The 27,212-nt window shown below is 51.4% G+C and overlaps 1 protein-coding gene across 3 annotated transcripts; it reads left to right on the forward strand.

Annotated features, from left to right (window-relative positions):
* Window positions 1-26,845, forward strand: CARD19 (caspase recruitment domain family member 19). Of its 3 annotated transcripts, none has more exons than XM_068162585.1 (6): window positions 1-122; window positions 11,464-11,606; window positions 13,289-13,442; window positions 16,829-16,888; window positions 20,275-20,346; window positions 21,957-26,845. In XM_068162585.1, exons 1-6 carry the CDS (start codon window positions 104-106, stop codon window positions 22,067-22,069), a joined length of 561 nt encoding a protein of 186 aa, XP_068018686.1. In that variant the 5' UTR covers window positions 1-103; the 3' UTR covers window positions 22,070-26,845. The 3 variants fall into 3 exon arrangements, with proteins under 3 accessions (XP_068018686.1, XP_068018688.1, XP_068018687.1); XM_068162586.1 differs by lacking the exon at window positions 1-122 and adding an exon at window positions 3,634-3,739; XM_068162587.1 differs by lacking the exon at window positions 16,829-16,888 and having other exon boundaries at window positions 5-122.
* Window positions 26,846-27,212: the final 367 nt, after the last annotated feature.

Below are 27,212 nucleotides of genomic sequence, written 5' to 3' on the forward strand. Positions count from 1 at the left end.
GCTTTCGCTTCTCCAACTTGGGAGTGACCTCTGCTCCTGCAGGCAAGGAGGACAGCAGCTCAGCCGCCGCACGGTGCGCAGCACGGCCCCGTGAAGCCTATGGATGATGCTGTACCGGACATGTAAGTGTTTGGGACGGGACGCTCGGGGAGGTGACTGCTCGGGAAACCCGCAGGGACACAAGGCTGGAGCCGGCCCGGGCAGCGTCTCTGACGGGAGTGGCCGGCCGCTCGCTGCCTGCCCTCTGTGCCTGTCCTTTTTACAGTCTGTTGTTATAAATGATTAGCTAAAAGCTGCTGAAGGGAGCTTAGTGTCTAAGCTGAGCTTTGAAGTATCTCATTGTATTGTCTTAAACACAAAGAGAGACTTTGTTAACGGCACTGCCTGCACCGTCTGGATTTAATTTGTTCTTAAAGAGATCCAGCCCTCTTCAAGCGGTGGGAAAATCAACCCGTATTGTGTTTCAACAATTAACGAGAAAACACTGCATGCCGATGCTGCCAGGACAAGGCTAACATTTAGTAAATCAAATAATTCACGCAGATAAACAAATCGGTCGGGTTAGCAGCGGGGAACAGCAATGGCTTTTGAGATTAGCTAACCAGGAAATGCAGCTGATGCCCTTCAGGCGCTGGGAAGGAAACCACAGCTGGGCAGGGCACTCCGCTCAGGAGGCAGCAACCCGACATAAATCACAGAGTTTCGGAAAGGAGCTGGGTTCTGCTGATGCCCCCGGCCGCCGCCAGCAGCAAGCGAGGGCTTCTCCCAGTGCTGCCCAGTCTGCCGGCAGTACACAAGCAGCGTTACTGGGCGCGGAGGTTCCACGGCGCCGTCTCACAGAGCTCATCGCCCTTACCGGGACTGAGCATGTGTGCGCCCTGTCTGGCTGTGCTCTTTGAATGTCACGGATCGTACCGTGGGAGAGGATCTGGTGGCCCAGCTCCAAGCCGTGTGTGTGCCTCCCCAGGGACGTGCCCCATGCATGCAGAGGACTCCCCAAGGACCCGTCTTTCCAGGGCAAGGCTGACAGCCATACGGCTGTAGAAGTCCTACGTGCCATGGGCATGAGTAGGAGATCTATTTAACTCTTCAGTCTTGTATCATTATCTGAGTCTGTAGGACAAAAATACCCCCGGGCTGTGTGGCACTGCACACCACTGCATTCCTGAATGCAAAGCCAATCAGATCCTGGGCTGCATCAGGAGAAGTGTGACTAGCAGGTCGAGGGAGGTGATCCTCCACCTCTACTCAGCCCTGGTGAGACCCCACCTGGAGTACTGCCTCCAGTTCTGGAGGCCCTATTACAAGAGGGATCTGGAGGTGCTGGAAGGTGTCCAGAGAAGGGCCACAAGGATGATCAGAGGGCTGGAGCACCTCTCCTATGAGGACAGACTGAAGGAGCTGGGGCTGTTCAGTCTGCAGAAGAGAAAGCTCTGAGGTGACCTTATTGTGGCCTTCCAGTATCTGAAGGGGGTCTACAGGAAGGCTGGGGAAGGACTTCTCAGGATCTCAGGTAGTGATAGGACTAGGGGGAATGGAATGAAGCTGGAGGTGGGGAGATTCAGGCTGGATGTGAGGAGGAAGTTCTTCACCATGAGGGTGGTGAAGCCCTGGAATGGGTTGTCTAGGGAGGTGGTTGAGGCCCCGTCCCTGGAGGTGTTTTAGACCAGGCTGGATGAGGCTCTGGCCAGGCTGATGTAGTGTGGGGTGTCCCTGCCCATGGCAGGGGGGTTGGAACTAGATGATCCTTGTGGTCCCTTCCAACCCTGAATGATACTATGATACTATGATACTATGATTGACTTCCACTTCCACTTCACTCCAGTGCTGGGAAACAGGCTGCTGATAAACATGTGAGCTTTGTATCAAAGACTTCAGTCTGGGTCACATTAAGACAACCAGGTTGTCAGTGTTGTGGTTTAGCTTCGGGCAGGGATTCCAGGAACGCTTATTAGCAGAGCACAAAACGCAGTGAAGTCACACGGGTACCGAATGGCCATAAACCCAAACCCTCATCATGCTGCTTCTGAGTACCAGGCAACAGCTCTGCTGTCCTATTTTAATATACATATGAAATAAAAATATATGATGAAAGGAGTTGTAAACAGACAATCCCCTTTCCACAGGGTGCCCATTTCTGTCACTACCATACGTTGCCAAAACTCACTCAGATGCAGGCAGGGTCAGGGTCTCTGTGTGCAATAATCTCTGTTCCTGCTCTTCACAAAATCTGGGTTCCAGAGGGTAAATGGAGGAAACTCAGGATGTTTGTACTCTATTCATCTTCCCAAGGACATGCACTGTGAATGTGACAGGGTTTGGTAGTACTAAAAATATTTCAGTTAGGGATTTTTTTTCCCTCTCGTTCTTACACTTCCTGGAGATTAAAGAAGCTGCTTTCATCTCCAGTATGGAGGTACAGACCAACATTTTCCAGAGTAAATATTGAGATGGAGGTATCTCATTTGTTAATGGAAGTGAAAACAATCTTAGAGCAGTTCTGACTTCACTGAAAGGGCTCTCAGGCATTGGAACAGGCTGCCCAGGGCAGTGCTGGAGTCACCATCCCTGGGGGTGTTCGAGTGCCCTGTGGACCTGGTGCTTAGGGACCTGGCTTGGTGTTGACCCTTCGGTGCTGGGTCAAAGGTTGGAGTGGATGAGCTTGAAGGCCTCTTCCAACCAGACATATTCTGTGGTTCTGGATGTGCTCACTCTCTGCAATGAGTTCCTCAGAGCCGTGGCACTGGGGTGTGTGATGTGGCACTGGGATGGAATGCTGCTCTCTTTGGAGAACATTGCTGGGCTAGAAACTCCATCCTCACAGGGAAGGTCTGGCACCAAAACCAGGGGTGAGTTATCCAGGAGAAAGCTTCAGGACTGTGTGGCTAGCCCTGCTAGCCCAGGTGCTGCCCCAGGACATGCTGGAAATGCCCTGTATGCCCCAAGCAACATCTCTGGGGTTGTGCTGGATATGACACTTCCCCTGTGGTACCAGGAAGTGCAAACTTCCAGCAAATTTTCCTCTCATTTTGTTTTAAACTCCTAGGCTCCTAGCTGGAGCCCTGTCTTACAAGAGGGTGTACAGTGTGTATCCAAGACCAAACTCCTCGCTAAATCCTTTTCCTGCCTCCTGTTTGGGAACTTGTGCTTCAGAAGTCCTGGCTTGTCAGTGGGGTTCAGTTCCCAAGACACCACACTAACCCACAGCAAGGGCCTGGGTGTTTTAACCAGGATAGTTACCCAGTCCCTGTTTAACCAGTCACGGCATATTGGTATAGCTTTTCCATGTGCTTGAGTGAAGATGGCACAGAGGCAAATCGGAGCAAACCATTCAGGATCTTGTGCACTAGTGCTCGTCCATGCAGTGGTTGTGGTTCTGGTTCCTGAGTGAGGATGTATCACAGTGCTCAGGGCTTGCTACTTAAGCACGCTTCTAATACGAGGTGTCTGTGCAAGGGCAGTTGGGTTGTAGAAGCCTTTAACCTACCAGACTGGAGGTCACTCTTCTTGCTGTGATTTTAATTCCTCTTCAATATGATCACTTTCTTCCGGATGTCAGCACCTTGTGTCTTTGCTATACTAGAGATCTGCCTTTTCCGCTGCCTGCGGCAGCGCCTCCTCCGCGCCCGGGAGGCGGTGCTCGGCGGCCCGCACCGCCCCAGCCCCGGCCCGGCCCGGCTGCCGTCCCCAGCAGGAAGGGCCGCAGCCAGCCGGCGGCCGGGCAGGGCCGCCATGGCCGGTGAGTGCAGAGCGCGGAGAGCCGCAGGGCGGCAGGGAGAGCCCTGGGGCACCGCCAGCGGGGCCGTCTCAGGCAGGAGCAGGCAGCGCTTGGCGCTGGGCTGCGTGGCGGCAGCGGCGTGGCGTGGCGGGGGCGCTGCCGCGCGTTACGCGGGGGCGGGTGTTTTGGTGCCTCCGGCGCCCCGTACTCGGGCCGCGGTCGGCGCGGCTGCCGGCAGGGCATTTAACTGCGGGAGCCGCGGCCGGCCGCCGAGTCCGGAGTGGGGTGGCCGTCCCCTGGGTCCCGGGGAGCGGGCAGTGCCCGGCCGTGCCGCCTCCAGCCTCAGCTCTGGGCATCGCCGCAGTGTCAGCCTGCAGGCTGGGCCTTGCCGTCCGGGGCGCGGCGGCGGGTTCTGCGGGGGCGGGCACAGTCGGTTTGGCGGTTGTGTGAGCCTTACGAAGGCAGGAGTGCGATGAGAGTGCGTCGAGGTGATGTGCCAGACCTTGTCACACTGCCCGCGTGTTATGTGGCAGCGAAAACAACTCTGCTGCTTCTGCCCAGTCTCCATCTGCCGCTCCTTGCAGTGGTGCGCGGTGGCGCGCAGTGTGCCTGACCACCGACGGGCCCTGACGTCTTAGCCAGCCTAGGAAACTTGCACAACTCGGAATGTCTCTAAACGACTGTTCCACCCAAGTGGCAAAAGCATTTCAGTAGCCGAGCACTGTTTTATTATTTGCTACGTTCTGTTTTTCAAAGCTGTTTCAGCTAGAGATGAGACACTAACCTCTTGCAGCTTCCTGGAAGGAGGATGCAGTGAGGTGGGGATCAGCCTCATTGCCCAAGGAACAGGAAACAGCCTCAAGTTGCACCAGGGAAGGTTTAGGTTGGATATTAGGAAAAAAATATTCTCCAAAAGGGGTGTCAAACCCTGAAGGAGGCTGCCCAGGGCACTGGTGGAGGCATCATCTCTGAAGGGAGTTACAAGTGTGCAGATGTGCTGAGGGACAGGGTTTAGTGGTGACTTGGCAGTGCTGGCTTAACATTTGGGCTTGATGATTTTAAAGCTTTCTTCCAACTGTAATGGTTCTGTGATTGTATGGCTTGCTTTCAAGGACTCTTGACTTCTGGTAACTACCTTGCCAGTAGCACCAACATGTGGCAGTAGGTGAGTGTGGCTGGAGAGGGTGGCACAGTGTGTTTCACCTCTTGTATTGCCACGTCCATCCCAGAGGAGCAAACCAGTTGCTCATCATCAGGAGTGCCTCTGGTAACCTGTGCAACCTGATCATTTCAGACCAGTTCTCTGCAGCCAGATTTTTTCTTAAATCCTCAGAATCCCTGTCTTAGCCTCTTCAAAGGGAAAAAGCCAAAACTTCTGTGTTACACTGAGGTTTTGTTGAGACTCCTTCATCTGTTTCCTGAGGTTTGCATGGGCTTACACAGGTGTCAGGTCGGATGCCTTTGGGGGTTTGCTTGTCAGCTGGCCTTTGAGTTTTACAGGAAGCTGAGGCTTGTGTCTGTGTTGCACAGCAGATACCATTGAGGTTTCTGGAATGGGTGCTTGCAAACGATGTGTGTTGTCATGGAGCATGCCAGAGAGATGTGTTGGGGTTTGTGTCTGTGCTATTTAAACTTACCTGCTTGTGATGATCCTGCCTGTTTGCTTGGTAAATTGAGGGAGGCTGTAAGGAGAAGACAAAGATGCAACCATAATAAAGATGGGGTACTGGCAGAGACAGTATCAAGAGTCCTTACATAAACATAGGTGGAGTTACTAATTGGCAGGTCTGCCTGCCTGCCCGACTTAAGGTGTTGGCAGCATCGATGCTCCCAGGGCCCAAGTGTGGATGAGGGAGTTGCAGTGTGGTGAGGAGGGGCTGATCACAGCCCACGAAATTGAAGTGCAGCAAATGGTATTAATTTGCTGTGATAAACATGAGGTGGCAATGCCAACCCCAGCCTGAGGTGGGAGGTGTCTAGGGCCATGTGGTTTTATTCCAGAAGGGCAGCACAAGCAGATCGCTGAGGAGCGTATGCAGAAACAAAACCCTGCTGGATACTCCTGGTACAGAAAAAGACATGGGGGCTTTTCTGCTAAGAAAATTCAGTCATTACAAAGGGATTTCTGACAGCCACTGCAACCTGCCAGTTGTGCCTTGTAGTATCAGTACATAGTGCTGGTGACTGGTGACACTGTCCAGGGACCAGATGCCCCAGCACAGGCGTTTGAAGCAGAGTGCAAGCAGCACAGCACTCACCTGATGTCCTGGCTGCTGCCAAGGTCTGGCATGCCAGTGCCTAGGTTAGGAGTGATCTCTGACAAACTCTCTGAACACACTCTGCTGGTGGGTTAGGAAAGGCTTTGGAAGGGTGGCTCTGTCAGCCTGGCACCTTAGGCCTGCATGCAATCAGGTTTTTTCTGAGCCTTGTTACTTCCAAAGGCAGAATACATTTCAGCAGCCTTAAAATCCCAGCACTTAGTATAATGGCTGGGTCATTCTGCAGCTATTGCCAGCAACTGAATTGCCCATCTGGAAGGAAGAACAGCATTTTATGGAGGTGATGTTCATCTCCAGCAAAAATGATGAATTACTTTGCTTTGTTGTTGTCATTTGCTGCTCGGGCACTGGTCAGCAATCATTTCATGTGTTTTATTCTCTATTTGAGGAGCTGCTGGCTACAAATAACCACTCATCTCTTGCCTTTCTCTGATACCTCTTAATTCCACCTGCCCTTCCTTCCCTTCTGTGTGCCTGGCCAGGGCAGGCTCTGTGTGTTGCTGTGGTGTGCTTTATGCCAGAGGCTTTTTGTGCTCTGGAGGAGAGAAGGAAGTGGTTTGTGTGTGGTGTGTCGAGGGCTTAGAGCAGTGCTAAGCCAATGCCATGAAATCATGAGTCATGTTTTCCTCTCAGCCATGTTTTCAAAGACAGTTGTGGAGCTTCCTGTCAGGCTCTTTGACAAGTTTGCATTTCTCATGAGTAAGGAAACAATGACCTTTGTTTAAGCATCCCTTAGGTTGGCTTCAGTGAGTGGTGGCCAGTCTCAGCTGTCCTTGCTGCCTCTCTTCGTGTGGCTGAGCTCAGTCCACTGCCAGCCTTCCATCCATGTTGAAGCCTGCAGACTCCTCCATTGCAGCTCCATGCCTGAGCAAACCTGAGGCTGGGTCCAAAGCCTGTGGACAGGATTAAGCCCAGAGAGATGAATGTTCTGGTGGAGGAGAAGGTGTAACTGCAGGAACATCAACTTACACACTCAGAGCTAGGTGCAGTGGGGTGTTAAAATGCCTGTCAGTGCACCTCTCTGCTGGTAGCTCTGGTGAACTGACCCAGTCTCCCAGTTTTGCTGCTCTGACCTTTCTAGGCCAAGCACTGGCTAACAGCAGGACACTCCTTTTACAGCTGGGGTGACTCCTGCTTAAAAGCAAAACCCTCTTGGCATAAAGGTGTTCTGCTTTCCATGCAATAACTGCCATCTCTTTGAGGCAGTCAGATAAAAGGTGGATAAGCAAAATACCCCAACCCACACTCCCCAAATTCTCAAGGCCTGACAGCACCTCAGCAGCCTTGCTGCAGCTGTGAAGTTAACCTGCTTTGGGGTTTCTGTTGTCTCACAGGGTAAGTAATCAGAGTGTTCAGTATTAAGAAGCTGATGCTCCTGAGCAATGATTATAAAACCTCATAGCAAGGATGTGTTTGCCTCCCTGTAACTGGGCCATGACTGGCAGTGTGTGCAAGCTGCCAGAGCCTCTGTGGCAGGCTGGGCACAGGAGCATTGTGTGATGGCTTCACATACACCTGTGCTTGCCAGATAGCCTTATCGCTCCAGAGCAGGGTGCCACCTTCAGCTGCTAGGATTGGTGAGGCTTTGTTTGTTGGTTGGCTTTGCATGTAGTACTTGGAGCACAATTCTGCACTGGGGGTGGTGCTGTGGGGATGTTTCACTTCTGTGGTCTATCAGAAGTGTGAAAGCAGTTCCTTGTGTGGTTTGGGCAAAGACTTCTCAGAGTTAGAGGCAAACCAAAAGGTTTTGGAAGAGAGAGGTCAGATGATGAGAGTTTCACTTGCTCTGCTGTCATTCGAGGCAGTGTTGAGCTTGATAGTTGTTCTTCAGGACATTGTAAACCTTGCACTTCATCCTAAATACTGACCTGGAGCCATTTGGAGGAGGTGACAGAGCAGGCAAGTGACAGTCTGTGTGAGAGTGGGAGGGCAGCAGGCTGCACCCTGGGTGATTCTGAAAAGCGGAGATGATGGGTGAAGCATCCTGCAGGTGCCTGAGCCCTGGCACAGTCCAGCAGCAGCCAGAGAGGGCAGGAGTCTCATTTCCATCTCTTCTCCTGCCCTTTTGCTTGGATGGAAGCAAAAGAGCACCCCTGAAATGTCACAGAGGCTGACACCCTGTGACATGGTGTGCCAGCAGAGAGCCTGTGCTCAGAGTGGTGACAGTAAGGGAAGAGTGCCCTGAGGAGGTGGAGTCCTCCCGACTGCTCAGAAAGTGATCTTGGCTTAGATGGGATCAGCTGGTCACAGTTAACTTCACTGGTGTAAGTGCTGCTGATAGACCTCTACCTGCTTGTCTGTGCAGGGATCAGCAGTGACAGGCAGCAGCAGAGCAGGGCAGGAGGGGACACTCGCAGCCTTGTATTTCCCTTTGCATGCTGTTGGCTCTTTGTCGTGCTGTTGGCACTTGCTGTGGTTCATTGGTTGAATGTCACCGTGGTATTTGAGGTTCAATTGCTCTGCTAGCTGCAACACCCAGTTTAATGCATGTTTTGTGTAAGTTTGCAGAAGGTACAGAGGAGTTGGTGACATTGAGGAGTCACTACAGCTCATGTAGCTGAGGCAGAAGGAGGAGCAGGATGCTGCAGGGAGCGTGACATTTGATTCCCCCAAAGTATTTGCACAAACAACTTCATAGTCTCCTGGTCCTTGCCCCAGCCTTTTGTGCATGCTAATGAGTTCCTCTGCAGAGAGGTTTGGTCTCAGCCCTGAATCAGAGCGTGTGGGACTTCCTGCAACAAGAGGGAGTTGCACAGTGAGTATGGCAGGGCCCTGTGTTTGTGGCAGTGCACTGAAGAGCTGCCCTGACAGCACGCTGTGGAAAAGGGAGGCAGTACAAACACGTGGGAGTCAGATGGTGTGAGAATGTAACTGAAACCCTCTTGTGCCTCTAGGCTCACAGTTCTCAGTGCAGGCTCTCAGGTTGGAAAGGACCTCAGAGCTCACCTGCTCCAACCCCTCTGCCATGGGCAGGGACACCTCTCAACTGTCCTGGGCTGCTCAAGGCCTCATCCAGCCTGGGTGGTTGGGTTGGAACACCCCCAGGGAGGAGGCAACCACAGCCTCCCTGGGCAACCTATTCCAGAGTCTCACCACCCTCGTGCTGAAGAACTTCTTCCTCAGCTCCAGTCTAACCCTGCTCTCCCTCAGCCCCAAACCATTCCCCCTTGCCCTGTCTCTAGACACCCTCAGGAAAAGTTTCTCTGCAGCCTTCCTGAAGGCAGCTCTGAGGTCCCCCTGGAGCCTTCTCTTCTCCAGGCTGAACAGCCCCAGCTCCCTCAGCCTGTGCTCACAGCAGAGCTGCTCCAGCCCTTGAAGCATCTTTGTGGCCTCCTCTGGACTCACTCCAGCAGTTGCATGTCCTTATGCTGGGGACAGCAGAAGTGTACACACATCAGTAGATGTGTGACCCAGGTCATGAACTGGAAGGAACAAGGGCTGTGCACAGTGGCTGTGCATCACACCAAGGTTTTCCAGCTCTTTTCCTTCATCCTTTTCTCTTCTCTGAATTGCAGGACATAAAGGGCTGATGGCTCTCTCGTTTGAGTAGCCAAAGCATCATCACACCTATGCATTTCCTTTGAATGGGGAATATGCTGCTGCTAGTCTGTGCTTGTTTTCAGTGCTCCTAGGCTATGAAGTACTGGCCCATGAACACTTACTTCAGATGTGGCCATAGACATTCTCTTCTCTAGATCTGATAAGAGCACACCCTGCAGCCAGCCTGTGCCCAGATTTTAATCCAGGGGCTCAAAAAGCATCTCTAGGGAAGGCTGTGCATTGCTGTCAGGTTGGAAGTGGTGCCTAAAACAGCAGCAGCTCTGCATTTGTGTGTTTGCAGAGGTTTCACTGAAGAGAATGTTGGTTGGTTGTGTGTGCTTTGGAGTGTACCTCCATGGTGAAAATGTGCTGCTTCTGGAATGCCCCTGCCCCTGTGTGAAGGCAAAAGACCTTCCCCAATAAACTCGATGGCTCTTTGGCAGAGATGCTGTTGCTAATACTCCACTTCTGTCTCAGTCTGGGCAGTCTCTGCTGGGCAAGTCAGACAGAAGACAGCAATGGACTCTTGGAAGGTTGGGTGATGTTAGGGCCAAGTCACTCCAGCTCAATCAGCCCCTGGCTCTGCCTGCCTGTGTGAGATTCTCTGTGTCCTTCCCATCCCACCCCACGCTGAGCTGCAGTTGTGGGCAGGGAAGACCAACCCTGCGCTGCTGTGTGCCACTATCAGTAATGTGCAGGCTTAGAAGCCAAATTCATGTCCTGCTACCATTTCACATCAGAGACCTGCACCTATGAAGTACATAGTTACATCTGAACATTCATAGAATCACAGAATTGTCAGGGTTGGAAGGGACCTCAAGGATCAGCCAGTTCCAACCCCCCTGCCATGGGCAGGGACACCTCACACTACAGCAGGTTGCTCACAGCCACATCCAGCCTGGCCCTGAACACCTCCAGGGATGAGGCTTCTGCCACCTCCCTGGGCAACCTGTGCCAGTCTCTCACCAGCCTCATGGGGAAGAACTTCTTCCTGACATCCAATCTGAATCTACCCATTTCTAGTTTTGCTCCATCCCCCCCAGTCCTATCACTCCCTGACACCCTCAGAAGTCCCTTCCCAGCTTTCTTGTAGCCCCCTTCAGATAATGGAAGGCCACAAAAGGTCTCCTGGGAGCCTTCTGTCCTCCAGACTGCACAACCCCAACTCCCTCAGTCTATCCTCAGAGCAGAGCAGCTCCAGCCCTCTGCTCATCCTTGTGCCCTTCTCTGGACACCTTCCAGCACCTCCAGATCTTTCCTGTGCTAGGGACCTCAGAACTGGACACAAAGCTCCAGCTCTGGTCTCAGCAGAGCGGCAGAATCCCCTCCCTGGCCCTGCTGGCCACACTTCTCTTGCTGCAGCCCAGGCTCTGCTTGGCTCTCTGGGTTGCAAGTGCTCACTGCTGGCTCCTGTTGAGCTTCTCCTCCCCCAGCACCCCCAAGGCCTTTTCTTCAGGGCTGCTCTCCAGCCAGTCCCTGGGATTGCCCTGACCCAGCTGCAGGACCCTGCACTTGCTCTTGTTGAACCTCATGAGGTTGGCTTGTTCCCAGCTCTGCAGCCTGTGCAGGTTCCTCTGGATGTATCCCTCCCTCCAGCGTGTCTAATGTAATTTATGTAATGTGTTAGTGTTAAACTCCATCATCTGACTTGATGAATGATACAAAATTCATCTTCAGTAGTTGATTAAATGCCCATCAGTGCTTGACATCTAAAGAGAGCCTGGGAGGAGACAGGCAGCAGAGTTCAGATGTCTGTAAGTTCAAGTGATGGTCTCTGACGACGTCTGTGTTGTGTTTCCCTGTCAGCTTTCTGAGGTGAGGTGGTGGCAGTGGTGATTGTGTTTGAGCTCTTTCACCCCTGCTGGGAGGGTGGGCATGCAGCTGAAGGAGTGGTTTGCTAGCTGCTGGTTGGTTGTGTCTCTGCAGATCAGTCATACTGGCAGCGGCTGCAGCACGACAAGGACTTCCTCACAACCAGCAGCCGACTGAATGAGCAAGTGGTGGACAAAATTATTCTGCAGCTCAACAGAGTCTACCCTCAAATCCTTACCAATGCAGAAGCAGAAAAGGTAACTTGAATTTTTGCTCTTCTCTCTGAGTGTTGCAGTGCTTTTGTGGGGCAGTAGCTCAGCTGGCCTCTTCCCTGCTTGACTCCTGGTGCCACATGCAGCCAGTCTTCCTTCCTCACCTCAGACTTGCTGAGCAGTTGTATCTGGGATCTAGCATCAGAGGAGAGGTCACATGGCTGGCAGGTTCTCTGCCAAGTGGTCATGGGAGAGGGCACTTGCTTCAGCAGCTCAATGCCAGGCCCCTGCCGTGACGCCAGATGCCACTTGTGCAGAGCTCACTATCTTGTAACCGGCGTCACAGGGCTGCCCTCAGCGCCTGACCAAGTGCCCTGCATGCCAGCCTGGTGCTGCAGTGTCGTGTCAGATGCATCTGGCAGTGCCACAGAACCACCTACATTAGCTTCATCAGGGTTAGTTGCTGCTTGATGTGATTGCTAACGGTGAGTATTGGTAGAGGAGGGAGGCGTTGGTCCCACCTCTAAGTGTGGAGCTGTGGGAAATGGATGGAATGAGTAACATCTGCCAGTGGTGCTGCTGTGTCTGGAGCCAGGCTGCCCTCCCTGGCACAAAGCTGGTTTTAGGGGGAAAGCTGTTTTAAATTTGTGTAAAGTTAAGAGCTTCTCAGATCCTACTTCTAACAGCTGGAACTTGCTCTTTGCTGACTTCATTGTCTGCACAAGTCTCAGGCCTTTGGCGTGGCAGTATTTGAACATTAGAAAAAATAGGGCTAAATCTGTCATAATCAAACTCCATGGGGATAGAGAGTGTTTTGGTGTTGTAGAGCAGTGCTACATCATCAGCTGAGCCAGTCTAGTCAGTTCCTGGCTGGTGTAACACAGACACTCACAGTTAAAGACCATCTCCTTCTCTCAAGAGCTTCAAAATAGATGCAGAAGGAATCCATGAAATGTAGCTTGTGACTTCTGCACTAAGCAGGCAGAAATCTATTGCTTCTGCAGATGTCCAGGCAAGTTCCTGCCAACACTGTTGGTTAGGAAGCTTGCAGTCTCAGCTGTGTCCAGTAGGCCTCACGGGAATTGGTCAGAGCAAGGAGTGCTGGATAAGGTGTGCTGCATTCCTGTCCCCTTGGAGCAAGAATTGATCCTAAGTAGGTGCAGGACAAAGGTTATCTGCTTTGGATGTTTTCCAGAGCAGCTGAGATGACTTTGATGTGCCAGGCTAGCTACACCTTTCCTTTCCTTGATAAGGTTTCCTAATATTCCTTACACCTTTGACTGCAGAGGAGTCCTTTCTTCTGCAGCTGCTTGCCCTGCTCCCCCAGTGATGGGAGTCTGCCCCTGTTGCACCGGTGTGCAGCAGCTCACTGTGCTGGAAACAACAAAATGCTAACCTTGGGGTGAAGAGCACTGCAGTGCTGCAGCTAAGACCTGCAGCATAAACTACTTTTGGGGGTGATCATTACCAGGCAACTACTGGAAAACTCGGAAAGACAAAACTCTGTTGTAAGGTGGAGCTCAGCATCTTGAAGGCTGCTGTGTAATGCATGTGTGTCCTTTTCAGGTTCCCCTATGGTTTGTTTGGTTTGGGGTTTTTTTGGCCCTCTCTTTTACCAAAGGTAAATCAGGCTTCTGCCTTCACTCCCTGATGTACTGTAAAGTGATGTTTAAAGCTGACCTGCAGCTGTTGTGATCTCCCTTCTGATGTGTGCTTTTCTCTTACAGTTCAGGAACCCAAAGGCATCACTCCATACCAGACTTTCAGATCTGATAAAGCACCTTCAAAAGAAGGGGGATAGGCACTGTCAAGAGTTTTACAGGGCTCTGCAGATCAATGCTGAAGAGCTGTATAATGACCTGCCAAGCAGGAAGATCTTGAGTAAGTGGATTTGTAAGCTGAGTTTGAATTTCTGCCCAGGGTGTATTACAGAGCCTCATTCTGAATGACATTTAGGTTGTTTTAATTAGTTTTTGGGGTATCCCTTAATTCCTTCTGACTGGGATTTCCCCAAAGCCATCAAGGGCTTTAAGTTGAGGTTTAAGTGTGACATGTAAGAGAGCAATGTAACTGATATGAAGTAAAGTTTCTCTTTCCATAACCACTGCTTCTTACTGGCTTGCTTATTTCCTCTCTGCTTATCCTGACTTGCAGCACCTAAGGACATTACAAACCTCCAACTGGTGAAGTTTAAGACTCTAGTGGCCCAGAATCTTGGCTTTCCCTCAGCCCATAAATCTCCTTGTGTCTAGTTAAATGTGAAGCAAGCATTGCTAGGCCCTTGCAATGATGAGCTGCTGTATTAATCCCACAGGACTTAACTCTGTGCAGCTGACAGACCTGCTCAGTGTCCTCGAAGCTGCCCCCCAAACATACATGTCTGTACTTCAGAGGGACTGAGGCTCAGACAGATTGGATTCTATATTGGAAAGGAGCTGATTTCTGTAGGGAGAGGTACCAAGCCTGGCTTGTCAGCCTGGGATGATGCTTACTATGTGTTGGAGTTCAAGGGGGTTTTGTTGTTCTGGGCTTTTTTCCTATCTAATGAGGTGGAGTAAAGAACAACAGGGCCAAATGGGTAGGAAACACACTTGGGCATCCTGCATACTGAAGGGACTTGAGGAGCTTGAGGGAAAGCTGCCACATTTAGGTTAATGAAGCTGCAAAGGGAGTGCAGTTTAAGGAATCCTTATGAAGTATCTGGCATCACTAATGCTTCACCTATCAATTGATTTCTAGTTGTAAGAAACTCCACAGTTAGATGCCAGGGAGATTCTGCATGTGTCCATAAAGTCCAGTGGGGTTCAAACCATAGGTCCATGGGTTTAAAAGAATCAAACAGCCCCTTTTGATCTCTGGAATGAAAATGGTGTGTCAGGTGGTGATTACCTTTGAAGGTACTGCACTTTCTAGCTCTGTTTCATCTTTGCATTTGAAGGTTTGTGTCTGCCCAGTACATACTTAAGAAGTCTTAGTGTGGTCACCAAGAATAAAATGCCAAGAATCTAGGATGTTTTCAGAGTTTCAGCTCTGTAAATGCTCAGCAACATCTTGTACAGACCATGAAAAGGTATTTCAACATTCACAGTAGCCAGGGCCTGACTGCATCCCACAGACAGTGTCTGCACAGTGGATATGTCCCAAGTTCAGCAACATACTTGGACGAGCATAGCCGTGACCAAGCTCTTCCACAGCCATCAAGCTTCCCTTGGAAGGTGTGCAGATACTGCCCAGATGAGCTCTCAGGCTGTCTTGTGCTGTTGTCATGCCTGGGTAGATCAGCTGAAAGGAAACTGGTGCAGGGCTTCACTTTTAGCTGGAGCATAAACATGCACCTGATTCATGTGAGAGCTTTTACTCAGGCAGCCACAAGAGTAGTCAGGGTTAGTGCTTCTCATGGTCAGACTGTGCATGACAAGCACGTGCACTGGGAGTGCTTCCCAGAGAAAGAATAGCAGCTCTTTGTGGTGGCCCAAAACTAGTTTGCTGCTGTTGCATTAATGTGAAGGGACTCTTAAAGTCATTAAATTCTCTCTGTTACCATCCTCAGAATGATAATGATTTGAGTAACTGAGTTCAAATACTGTGACATGGTGAGATTCTGCACCTTCCCTATGGCTGCTGCTTGTGAGTTCTGTAAGTAAAGCAGTTGCCTGCATTCTGGATCGAATACAGAGCTGTACAGCCTTGGAAGCAAGAACCACAAGCAGTTCCATCCTTAAGGAAGAGCTCCCTTTTCAGTGAGGGGTGAATTTCAACATTTTGCATATTATCCTTCCTGCCTCTAACCTGTGCTGTGCAGCAGCAGCTGTTACCTTTGTCAGGTTTAGCAGAGAGTATTTTCACAACTGACTGTAGAGTTTGTAGGTGTGAGGAAGAATGAGACTCCTGAGATGAAGCCTTTGCTCCAAGTGCAGGTGGAACTGAAACAAGCAATGCTGTAAACACCTGGAGAGATTCTTGGGGAGGACACTTGGCCAGCACAGAGTTCTGTGACAGATGACATGCTGCTGTACATAGGAAAAATGTTTCATGGTTTATGGTTCAAAGAAACAACCAACTTAAAAATTTGTGCTAGACCAAAATGTCTTTGCCTCAAGTGTAAGAGTGCAAGTGAAGTGTTCAGCAGTATCTGGAATTCCCACTAGAGGGTGGGTAAGGCACATGGCACGCACAGCTTCAGAGCTGTTAAAGCTGAGCAGGATCTTCCAGGTGACTGAATGTTCTTACTTCTCTCTGCACTGACCTAGAATCACAGAATGGTCTGGTTTGGAAGAGACCTCCAAAGGCCATCCAGTCCAACCCCTTCTGCAGTGAGAAGGGGCATCCTCAACTAGAACAGGCTGGCCAGACCTAGACTGGAAGGGTAAAGGAACAGCTCAGTCCCACAGAGTCTGACACAAATGCAGAGATTTTGCTGTGCTCTCCTGCAGTGTGAGGATTGCTTGGCTGGAACACATCCCTCAAAGCAGGCAGGAGCTGTAAATTTGCCACTGATACAGGGCACAACATGGTGGGGGCTTTGCAGCAGCCCTTTCTGCTTCAGTGACTCTCCAGCTTTGCAGCAAAGTGCCTCAGATGTTTCTGTTCTGCTTGAAGGCCATGCCCTGTCCCCATGTGGAGAGGACATGTTGAGCATGGGACAGGGACATTCGTCCTGACAGCAGGTGCCCATTGCTGACCTGGTGTACAGGGGAGTTTGCCAAGGCACCTCACCTAGCTCCATATTGTCTTCTACAAGAAAGAAATCAGTTGAAACTAGTCTCAAAATCTCCCCTATTGACAGCTAAATTTGAAGCTCTCAATTCCTAAGTACTTTTTAAATCCTCTTGAGCTCAAAGAGGTTTATCTTAAGAGGTGGTTTGCAGGTCCATGATGCATTGAGGGAAAGACATTTCTGGGGACATGCTCTGCACACGTGATCTGCAGTGTTAGCCCCATGGCTGTATGAGAGCAGACCTGAGCTAAATAACCTGTGCCAAGCAGTTTGTCCCAAGTGCTCTGTTTGCCAGGAGCACTCAGGCACAGAGATGTGCTTGAGAATGGGACTCCTGGGGTGAGTGCTTCACGTGGTCAGCTAGCTAGAGCTGCGTTCAGACTGTGCGCACGCCCAGATGTTTGGATCAGCACACATCCAGCTGTGACTAGAGTGGAGGGGGTCAGACTGACTATTTTCCTGAGATGAGTTGTTCTGCAGTGTGTTGCAGGTGCTGGTTGTGTTTGCTTGAGCTGAGCACTAACTCTCTGTGTGTTGCTTTTGTTTCTAGAAGCCGCAGACTCTGCAGAGATAGCCACTGACAAGGAGCAATATATGCTAAATGGCAGGGGTAAATAAATGCACTCAGTCTCACTGGATGGAATGGCTTTGCAGATGATGATGCAATTTATTTTATCATGTAATTTGCATTTCATGTGACCAATTGTTTTATGATGTCTTTACTGTCACAAGTTAAGTAGAATTGATGGAGGGAAGCATACTGGGCTGGTGTGGAGCAGTGCCAGGAGAGGCAGGAGGCTGTAGAGTTTAATCAGCACTTACAGTGGGGTTTCTGACTTGCACTGTTACAGCTAAACTCTTCATTTCCTGTTCATAGCTTCAACACTTAGAATCACAGAATGCTCTGGGCTGGAAGGGACCTCCAAAGCTCAGCCAGTCCAACCCCCTCTGCACTCAGCAGGGACATCCTCAACTAGATCAGGTTGCCCAGAGCCCTGTCCAGCCTCACCTTGAATAGCTCCAGGCATGGAGCCTCAACCACCTCCCTGGGCAACCTGTGCCAGTGTTCCACCACCCTCCTGGTGCAGAACTTGTTCCTCACATCCAATCTCAGTCTGCTCTGCTCTAGTTTGCCCCTTGCCCTGTCCCTGCAGGCTTTTCCAAACAGCCTCTCTCCATCCTTCTTGTAGCCCCTCTGGGTACTAGGAGGCTGCTGCTGTAATTTTGCATAAGGCCACCAATGATTTGTTTATATAGCTTTCCATTTTTTACCCTTTTTTCAAGCTTTCAATAGAATACAAATCATTTGAAAACAAGGACAGAAAGGAAGATGAGCAAGGGGGAGCTTCAGTATATTTTCCTTAGGAAAACATGTTAATTTTTTCCCCTCCCTCTGCTCAGTGCCCGGATTAGAGGCAAAAGTTGTCTTCACTGGAATAGCTTTTGACACTGTCCCACACCACATCCTGGTCTCCAAACTGGTGACACAGGGGTTTGATGGGTCACCACTAGATGGATAAGGAACTGGCTTGATGGCTGCACCCAAAGAGTGGCTGTCAATGGCTCCATGTCCCAGTGGAGGCCAGGGAACAAGCAGAGTCCCTCAGGGATCAGTCCTGGGACCAGGCTTGTTCAACATCTTTGTGGGTGACATGGACAGTGGCATTGAGTGCACCCTCAGCAAGTTTGCTGATGACACCATGCTGTGTGGTGCAGCAGACAGGCTGGAGGGAAGGGAGGCCATCCAGAGGGACCTTGACAGGCTGGAGAGGTGGGCACAAGACAACCTCATGAGGTTCAACAAGACCAAGGGCAGGGTCCTGCAGCTGGGTCGAGGCAATCCCAGGCTGGGCAGTGACTGGCTGGAAAGCAGCCCTGAGGAGAGAGACTTGGGGGTGCTGGGGGACAAAAAGCTCAACAGGAGCTCTCAATGTGCACTTGCAGCCCACAAAGCCAGTCAGATCCTGGGCTGCATCAGGAGAAGTGTGGCCAGCAGGGCAAGGGAGGTGATTCTCCCCCTCTACTCAGCTCTGGTGAGACCCCACCTGGTGTACTGGCTCTAGTTCTGGAGCCCCTATTACAAGAGGGATATGGAGGTGCTGGAAGGTGTCCAGAGAAGGGCCATGAGGATGAGCAGAGGGCTGCAGCACCTCTCCTATGAGGACAGACTGAAGGAGTTGGGGCTGTTCAGTCTGCAGAAGAGAAGGCTCCCAGGTGACCTCATTGTGGCCTTCCAGTATCTGAAGGGGGCTACAGGAAGGCTGGGGAGGGACTGCTCAGGATCTCAGGTAGTGATAGGACTAGGGGGAATGGAATGAAGCTGGAGGTGGGGAGATTTAGGCTGGATGTGAGGAGGAAGTTCTTCCCCATGAGAGTGGTGAAGCCCTGGAATGGGTTGTCCAGGGAGGTGGTTGAGGCCCCGTCCCTGGAGGTGTTTAAGCCCAGGCTGGACGAGGCTCTGGCCAGCCTGATCTAGTGTGGGGTGTCCCTGCCCACGGCAGGGGGGGTGGAACTGGATGATCCTTGTGGTCCCTTCCAACCCTGACTGATACTATGATACTATGATACTAAAGAATTGTGGACCTGAAGGGAAGCTGAAGGATTTTCAGAGTTCCTAAGGAGCAGTTCTATCATTTAACTTTATTTGATATTTTATTTAGAACTTTGGATATAATTATGAAAGAATAAAGCACTTTCCATGACCCATGGCCTTTTGCCAGTTTTCATAGTTTAGAGTTTCATAGTTTCATTCAGGGTTGGAAGGGACCACAAGGATCACCTAGTTCCAACCCCCCTGCCATGGGCAGGGACACCCCACACTAGATCAGGCTGGCCAGAACCTCATCCAGCCTGCTCTTAAACACCCCCAGGGACGGGGCCTCGACCACCTCCCTGGCCAACGAAGCAAGGAGTAGGAACACAGCTGAACTCAGTCTGTGCTTTTGCCTCTTTGGAATATTGACCCAGATTGCTGTCTGGATTTTTCACATCCCCCTTGTGTCAGCAGCATAGTAGTACAGGAAGGACAGAGAAAGCATTGGGAAGTAAGGAAAGGAAATCATTTCTGTCCTTACTGATGGTGATGAAAGAGCTGGTCTGAGATTGCAGATTGTCTGGCTGCTGGCCACCCTTGTTGGGAGATGACAGCTGAAGGGGCATCCAAGTCCTTGCTCCTTTGCTGTGCTCATTTGTTAGCCTGCAGCACATGTGCCCTTAAATTAACAGGGACAGTTTAATTGTAGCTATAGCCCTACTGAAGTACTAAACAGAAATGGAATATAAGAGAATAAAGCAGCAGATATAAATCTTGAGGAGGTTCTGTCTGTGGCTCAGTATGAATCAGAAGGGTTGTACTGACCATCAGTACTGAGCAGCAGCATCATGCTGCCTGTGATTCCAGGCAGGCACCAGAGGGAAAGGTTTCCAGTGGGAGATGGATTCTAGGAATGCATAGAGCTCTGCACTTCAACTTCCAGCAGAACTGCAAACAGGAGTGCTGGCTTTTGTCATCAAAGTGGAATTTCTGGAGCCCTCTGTAGGGGAAAAACCTAGAACCCTAAACATCTGCTTCTGAAGTGTTGCAGCTTGATGTGGTGCACTGCTAGCCACAAGCAGTGCATTGACCCAGTGGGGGCTGCTCATGGAGCTCATGCTACACTGTGTGGTGAGGTCCCAGGGCTCAGGTTGCTCTTTTTCTGTAGTGTTTAAAGGGAGTATTGCATAAAGCTACAGAATGAGGAAGAAACACCAGAGGGACCTTTTGCTTTTCATAAGGTAGAGCTAGGTGAGAGGAGGTGGACAGGTGGCAAAGCAACTGTAGTAAGAGTTAATTACAGTCTAGTAAATGTGCTTCATAGCACCTAATTGTCAATATTAGCTTCATCTGAATACACTTCATGGTGCATATTCATAGCAGTTGGTGGTTGATGAGCTGAGCTGGGCTGCTGCTGCTCTGCTGTGTCTTCATGGCTCTCTCTCTTTTCTGGTTTTCCTCAGGCCCAGTGTTTTTCCTGGCGTGTTTCAGCGTGGCTGCAGGATTTGCCTTGCTCTGGTACTGCTGTCACTCAGGTAATCTGCACCCAGCTTGCCCTCCTGGTTGCCTCACCGGAGCCCCTGGGCCTGCCGTGGTCAGCGAGTGGAGCTGGCCCAGGTGCCAGCCTTCATCAAGGAGGGTGGCAGGGAGCAGCTGACACACTGAGGGGTGAATGATGGATGTGTGCTGCAGAGGGTGCCACACATGGAGCTTGGGAAGGCTGTGAGCTCCTGTTGCTATAGCAATGGCTCAGGATTCCCAGCAGCCACCAGACAGACCCAGACCTGACTTCCACAGCCCCTGGGAGCTGGTTGAAGTATGGCCTCAGCCAGGGCTGGAGGATGCTGGCTCCGTTTGCTGAGGCTGAGCAGGCACAGCTGCTGCCCCTGCTGCTGGCCCTGGGTGTTACCTCTCCCTGGCAGCTGAAAGGCTCAGCAGCCAGCAGAGCAGAGCTCCTGCTCCTCTTCACTGTCCTGCCTTGCACTTGCCCAGCACTGCAGAAAGTGTGTTGATGTGTCCACATGGATCAGCTTCAGTGAAGCAGTGAGTCAGTGCTAGTGGGAAAGATCCAGGGGGAGAGAGGAGCTGATTCAGAGCTGTCACTTTCTCTCAAGTCTTTGCATGGTGCTGTGGGCAGTGCCAGTCTTTATGCCATAGATGGGGAGCAGGATCCAAACTCCAGTTTGGTTTGGTGTCTTCCACTCCTCATTCCCCAGTCACAGTTGGATGTTGTTCTTTACTTGTTTTTCCCCAGAGCTGTAGGCTACAGCAGCACCAGTTCCTGGCCATTTCAGGTGATGTGGGGGTCTGGGCTGTGTTACCTCTCACTCTCAGATCAAAGTCCCTCAAGTAGACTGTCCCTGAACTCAAGCTTTAAGGCTAGAAGGGAACCACTAAGTTGCAAGGGTGAGGGGTGTGTGCCCTTAGCTGCCATCACTTCTCTTCATCAGGTTCAGTCACCAGCAGCTAACAGAAGCATTTTCAGAAAAGCACTCAGGGACTGAGAGCAAACCCCACAGAGAATCCATCACTTCCCAGGCCCCAGCCGGTTCTCCCCCGTGTTAGAAATGTGTGTCCCATTCTCTGCTGGGAATGGTTTCACCTCCAGCCTATCATTTCTGTTAGGCCTTTCTCTACCAGACTGCAGAGCTCCTTTAGCCCCTTGTTTCTGTGCCAGTTTTCTCCCCATGGAAGCCCTTGTACCTCAGGTCAGCTCTAGTTTTATTCCTGCTGAAAACACCAACTCATCTCTTCAAGTTTGGGGTTTTTTCCAAGTGTCTTTTTTCCCAGTCTTTGAGGCTCTTTCCTGTGCCTCTGCAGTATCTCCATGCCCTGTGTCTAATAGGACCACCAGGCCTGGATGCAGGGGTCTGGGTTTGCACAACCTGGCACTGTGCTCTGTGTGCAGCTGTCCCCTGGCCTGTCCCCTGACTCAGTCATCTCCTCTTCACGGGCCTGCCCTCGGAGCAGCGAGCGATGGCTATCCTGTCTTGGCAGCCGGGATGCACAGTGCTGAGGGAAATGGGCTTCCCTCTGGGGGCTTTTTCTAAACCCATCTTTATTTCTTGCAGATGCCTCTCACTAGCCAGAGTGAAACCTAACCACGTTCCCTTGCTCTTTTTCCTCCACCTTCGTTCTGCTCTAGATACCAAAGTCCCAGGGCGAGCGCGGAGAATCTTCGGCTTTGCTCCCATTATCCTGGGGAGACACGTGAGAAGTATTTGCATGTTGTACTTGGAGGACCTGGCAGGAGACTAAGGAGGAGCTGCCTGTTGGCTTGGCTGTGCTGCCAGGGGAGACAGCAGGGCATGAGCAGCAGCCTGCCCCACTCGTACCAAAGATGTTCTTACCTGGCTCCATCAGGAACTGTGCTGCCTTCAGCTGCTTGCAGAGCTCCAGCTGTGTGAGCCCTGCCCAGGGCAAAGGGCCCTCTGGTTTTGTACATGCTGATGTTAAAGTATTTATCATGTGGGTAGAATGTGTTTTTAAGACAGACTGTAAAAGGATGCCACGATCATGGGTCTAAGCCATGTTTGCCTGTCTGTTTCATACTGGAATGAAGGAGCTGAGCTGTGTAAGGAATGCTAGCCTGCCTTTTGTCACAATGCCTTTAAGAGAAGCACTTAAGTTTCCCTTCCCCCCACTCAAAGCCTTACTAAGAAATGGATCTCTATCTCAGGGCTGTTTGCTCAGGTGGGCACTGGCACCTATGAAGTTTATCAGTGCCAGTTGCCTTTGTGTATGCCTTGTGCTTGCCATGGTTTCTGATTGTCCTGTTAGTGCCTCATCCCCACCTGCCTTCTTGGTGTTCACACTCAGCTGTTGGCCGTGCTTTGCACGTGCTGGAGCTGGTTCCCAGCCCACAGAGGGTCCTATGGACTGGAATGTCTGATCTGAAGCACTTGAAACTACCAAGAAGGTTTTTCAGATTGCCTTAGCTTTTCCTTTTCCACTGACGTGTTTTGCAGTCTTTATATGTAAGAAACTGAAGTCATCCAAAACGTTTTTCTGGCCAAATATGTATCTGTGTAGTTGAAGAGCTCAAGGCTGTTGGTGATGCTTTGATTCTGTGAGTTGAAACCTGAAGAACTTGCAGAAACCATTGTCAGACTCATTCTTGAGGGAGTCAGGGCTGCAGGTGATGCAGCTTGGGGTTTCTTAGCTTTATGAACCTAACCATAGTCCTGCCTAGTTCAGTAGAAATGGCTTTCCTCTTCCAGAGGGTGGGGGACAGTAGTTCTGAACTTCTTGTGAGAAATTGCATTTTCAGTAGTGAGTTCTTCAGTTGCCTGCTCAAGAACCTGAGGAATCTGGGGAGACCACATCCCTGTACTTGAGGAGAATGATGCTTTGTGGCTCTTTGTTCCCTGACCAAATGAAGAGATGTCCAGATCGAGTCATCTGGCACCTGCATGAGACTTGCAGCTACATCATGAGGATCCCATGTGAACATCTAAGTCATTTGCAGTGGTTTTCTCAAAGTGGTCAGGCTGAACATTGTCTTCCAGCTTTAAATGTTACCCATGCTATAAAAATGTCATTGCCTTGCCCAAGGCAGATCATCTTGCAATAACTGTATGGCCTTTCACTCACTTGATCATAGAATCATAGAACTGTTTTGGTTGGAAAAGATCTTTAAGATCATTGAGACCAACCCTTATTCAACTCTGCCAAGTCTGGTGCCAAGCCATGTGCTGCAGAATCACAGCTCTGCCACTTTGAAACACCTCCAGGCATGGGGATTCCACCAGCTCCCTGGGCAGCCAGTGCCAGTCTTTGAGAACCCTTTCAGGGAAGGAGTTTCTTCTAATGTTCAACCTAAACCTCCCCTGGTGCAGCTTGAGGCCATTTCCTCTCATCCTGTCAGTTGTTGCTTGGGAGAAGAGCCCAACCCCCACCTGGCACCAGCCTCCTTGCAGGGAGTTGTGGAGAGTGAGGCCTAGCAAGCATATGGTGCAGAGGAGTTGAGTACAGGGCCAGAATTTCACGTAGAAGATCTAAAGAGTATCTGAGGGAAACATCTTGAGAGAGAAGACCCTGATTTTACTCTCCTGATGAAATATTTCTCCCATGGCATAGGAGGGACATGAGCTAAGGCCATGTAGAGGTAGCCACGGTCTTGGTTAGGTCAGATCTGAAGAACAGAAAGGAGGCTGCTCCCCTGCCCAGGCTGTCTAGGTCACTCACAGCCAGGCTGTACTCAGCAGGAGCTGTTCTGCTCTGGACAGGGCAGGGCTGGGCTGCTGTTTGTGCAGGGCTGCAGCTGCTCCTTGGCAGCACTCAGCAGAGGCAGTAGTAGGCAGGGAGATGCACCCCGAGAGCAGCAGCAGGCCAGTGGCCATGAAACACTTCCTAGCCTGGCTGCTGCAGTGTGGAATGTGGGATGAGACAAATGCCAGGTAACAAAATTCCACCCAGCAGAGAGCTGATTTAGACTGTTCCCTGCTCCTGCAGCTCTTGTGCCTCTTGGATCTCAGCTCAGGGATTCTTATCAGGGAGAAGATGGTGACAGAGCCCAGAGTGGCTCCTGCAGCTGGCTAACCATGAGGCTCTGCTGCCCTTGTTACACAGCAATCTGCTGCTGGTGTTGCCTTCCACCTTGGGAAGTGCTTTAATGACGTTCTGTTGTTTTCACTCTCCCTTGCCTGGTGTTTAAGCTGACCACAGGTTGGGTTTTACCTCTAGCAAACCAGCTCTGATTTACAGCACTGGAAAGGAAGTGTTTCTTTCCTTACTGCTGTTTACCTGCTATGGCATCCTCTTTTTATGGGACTAGAGAAAATACCTCTGGAATCTTACATCTGTGCCTTGGAGCCAACTCTGAACCCTCATTAGAGGACCAGTATTCCATCTTACACAGAAACATAAGGCCAAGTAATCAGGACAGCCATCTCCCAGTCTGAACCAGAAACAGAGGCCTGGCTGCTGCTGGCAGGTTGTGCTCTGACTGTCCAGGATGCTGCCTTTGGAAGGACAGACTGCAGCTTGAACTGACACTGCAACCTACACAAGTCACTGGTGCCTTCTTTCACCTGAAGGTGGGATTCTGCAGTACCTGTGGGTTGAAGGAGGCCTTGCAGTGTCAGGACCCCTCTCAGGCCCATAAAATTGCCCCAGCAGCACACTGGCTGTGCAGCAGGACACAGTCCTCCCAGTTCCTTAAGCACAGTGGCTTGCTTGAGCCTTGAAACCCATGTGGAATGGGGAGGTTTCCTAAAGGCTGTGGCTATACTCCCTTTCTGAGGTTGCTTCAGCTGAGGATGCTTCTCAGGAGTGAAGAAATAAACAATAGGATGAGCTATCTGCAGGCTTAGTACTGGGAGGAAAGAAGAAAAATGAGTCTTGGTGTTAGTTAAAGGACCTGACAGCAAAGTATGGAAAATACTCTGTTCCTTTATCTGTGTTAGTTTTCAATCTAAGAAGTGAGGCCAGCTGTAGAACTGGCATGTGCAGAGGTTGGGAGACATCCTTTCCTTGGAGGACTTTTCTTTTAGGAGCAAACACCAAGGCTGAATACACCTCTCTGCAAGCAGATCTGTGCAGCACATGCAGACAAAGTGCTAATCCCACCTTCAGTTCCTGAAGGAAGCCTGGAATGGACCTCTGTGAGTCAGGTCCTTTGAGGCAAGCAGTGTTACCTACTTGGAAAGAGGTCAAGCAGGGTCCTGGATGAGTCTGCCTGGCAGCAGAGTTCCAGCTTCCCTGTCAAGTCAAGAATAGTTTGCTGTTTGCTGCTGAAACTGTGCCGGTGTTTAGGCATGTGCTTTACTTTGTGTGCAGGGAAGTTGTCCTGGCTGTGTGAAGTTCAGTAGGTGGTTAGATGTGTAGAGGCTGTTCTTGTGGATGCTGTGGTTCTGGTGCTGCAGACAGTGACCGCACCGGAGCTCCTGTGGAAGAGGTCAGATGTTTGCTTTCCCCTAGCGTGTAAGCAGCGTTGTGCCTTCAGCAGGGTTTTGCTCTAAGGAGCCAAATGGCTGCTGCCCGAGCGATGCCGTCCTGGAGGGCTGACCCTGGTTCCCGGGAAGGCGATGAGGCAGGAGAAGCTGTGGTCTCTCTGGCTATCCATCAGGTTCCCCTGATAGCTTAGGCCGCGCTCTGCTGCTTTGCGCGGAGCTGCTGCTGCTCCCCGCAGGGACTGGCCTGCGCTCAGCGCTGCGCAGCTCCTGCCGGAGCCCCTGCGGGGGAGGAGAGGGAGCAGCTCCGCGCCGCGGGACACCTCCTGCCTAGCCAGCAGCCAGCAGCCAGCAGCCAGCAGCCGTCCCCTTTGCTTTCCTGAGGAGTGGGCTCTTTGCTTTAAAGTCAAACTGACCTGCCCCTGGCTTGGCCGTGGCTGCAGGGAGGGAAGCCGGCCCCTGTGCTGGCCCCTGTGCCGATCCCTGTGCCGGCCCCTGTGCCGATCCCTGTGCCGATCCCTGTGCCGGCCCCTGTGCCGATCCCTGTGCCGATCCCTGTGCCAAGCCCTGTGCCAATCCCTGTGCCAATCCCTGTGCCGGCCCCTTTGTCGATCCCTGTGCCGATCCCTGTGTCGATCCCTGTGCCGGCCCCTTTGTCGATCCCTGTGCCGATCCCTGTACTGGCCCCTGTGCCAGCCCCTGTGCAGCGCCAGTATCCCACCCGCGGCGGGGTGAAGCGCTTGGCGCTGCGGGCCGATTGGTCCCGGGGCACGCTGGGCTGCTTCCTAGCTGCGGGCAGGAGCGTGCGGCGCTGCCGAGCCTGAGCTTCTCGTTTCTCTCATGTGCTGTTTTTTTCCCCACATACTGTAACAAACGGGAGAGATCCCCGTTGTGGCTGCCTGCCACTGCTGTGTGTGCACAGGGACTGCTCCAGAGGTGTTGCCCTGCCCCAGCCCTGCACTCAGCGCTGCTCTGATGCTAAGCAGCACATTTTGCTGTGCTTCCCAGGCCTTGTGTTTTGTAGTCGTTTCTCCAAAGGTCTGTTGTCTGGAGTTCTGTAGGAATTAATGGACTGTTCTTTTTGTAAATGGAGTGCAGCAGACAATTGCATTGAAATAAACATCTGTCCTGAGAAACAATGCCACTGTTCTCCTTGTAGTTACTGCTTTGCACTTCCTTCCAGAACTGCTGCTCAGCACGTCTGCCAGCAGACTCCCTCCTGGGCTCTGCTCCCTGCTGGCAATATTTTTGGTTTGGGTGTTTGTGGCACCATTTTAAACATTTTCATCTGCTTTCATAGACCCACAGGATGGCTCAGCTTGGAAGGGACCCCAGAGATCATCTGGTCCAACCTCCCCACCATGGGCAGGGACTCCTTTCAGCCAGACTCAGCTGCTCAAGGCCTCATCCAGCCTGGCCTTGAACACCCCCAGGAAGGAGGCAGCCACAGCCTCCCTGGGCAGCCTGTGCCAGAGACTCAGCAGCCTCACAACAAACAACTTCCTAAG

Source organism: Melanerpes formicivorus, unplaced genomic scaffold (assembly GCF_026170545.1).
Source record: "Melanerpes formicivorus ecotype bairdi unplaced genomic scaffold, bMelFor1.0.p_v2 SCAF_66, whole genome shotgun sequence".
NCBI classification, from domain to species: domain Eukaryota; kingdom Metazoa; phylum Chordata; class Aves; order Piciformes; family Picidae; genus Melanerpes; species Melanerpes formicivorus.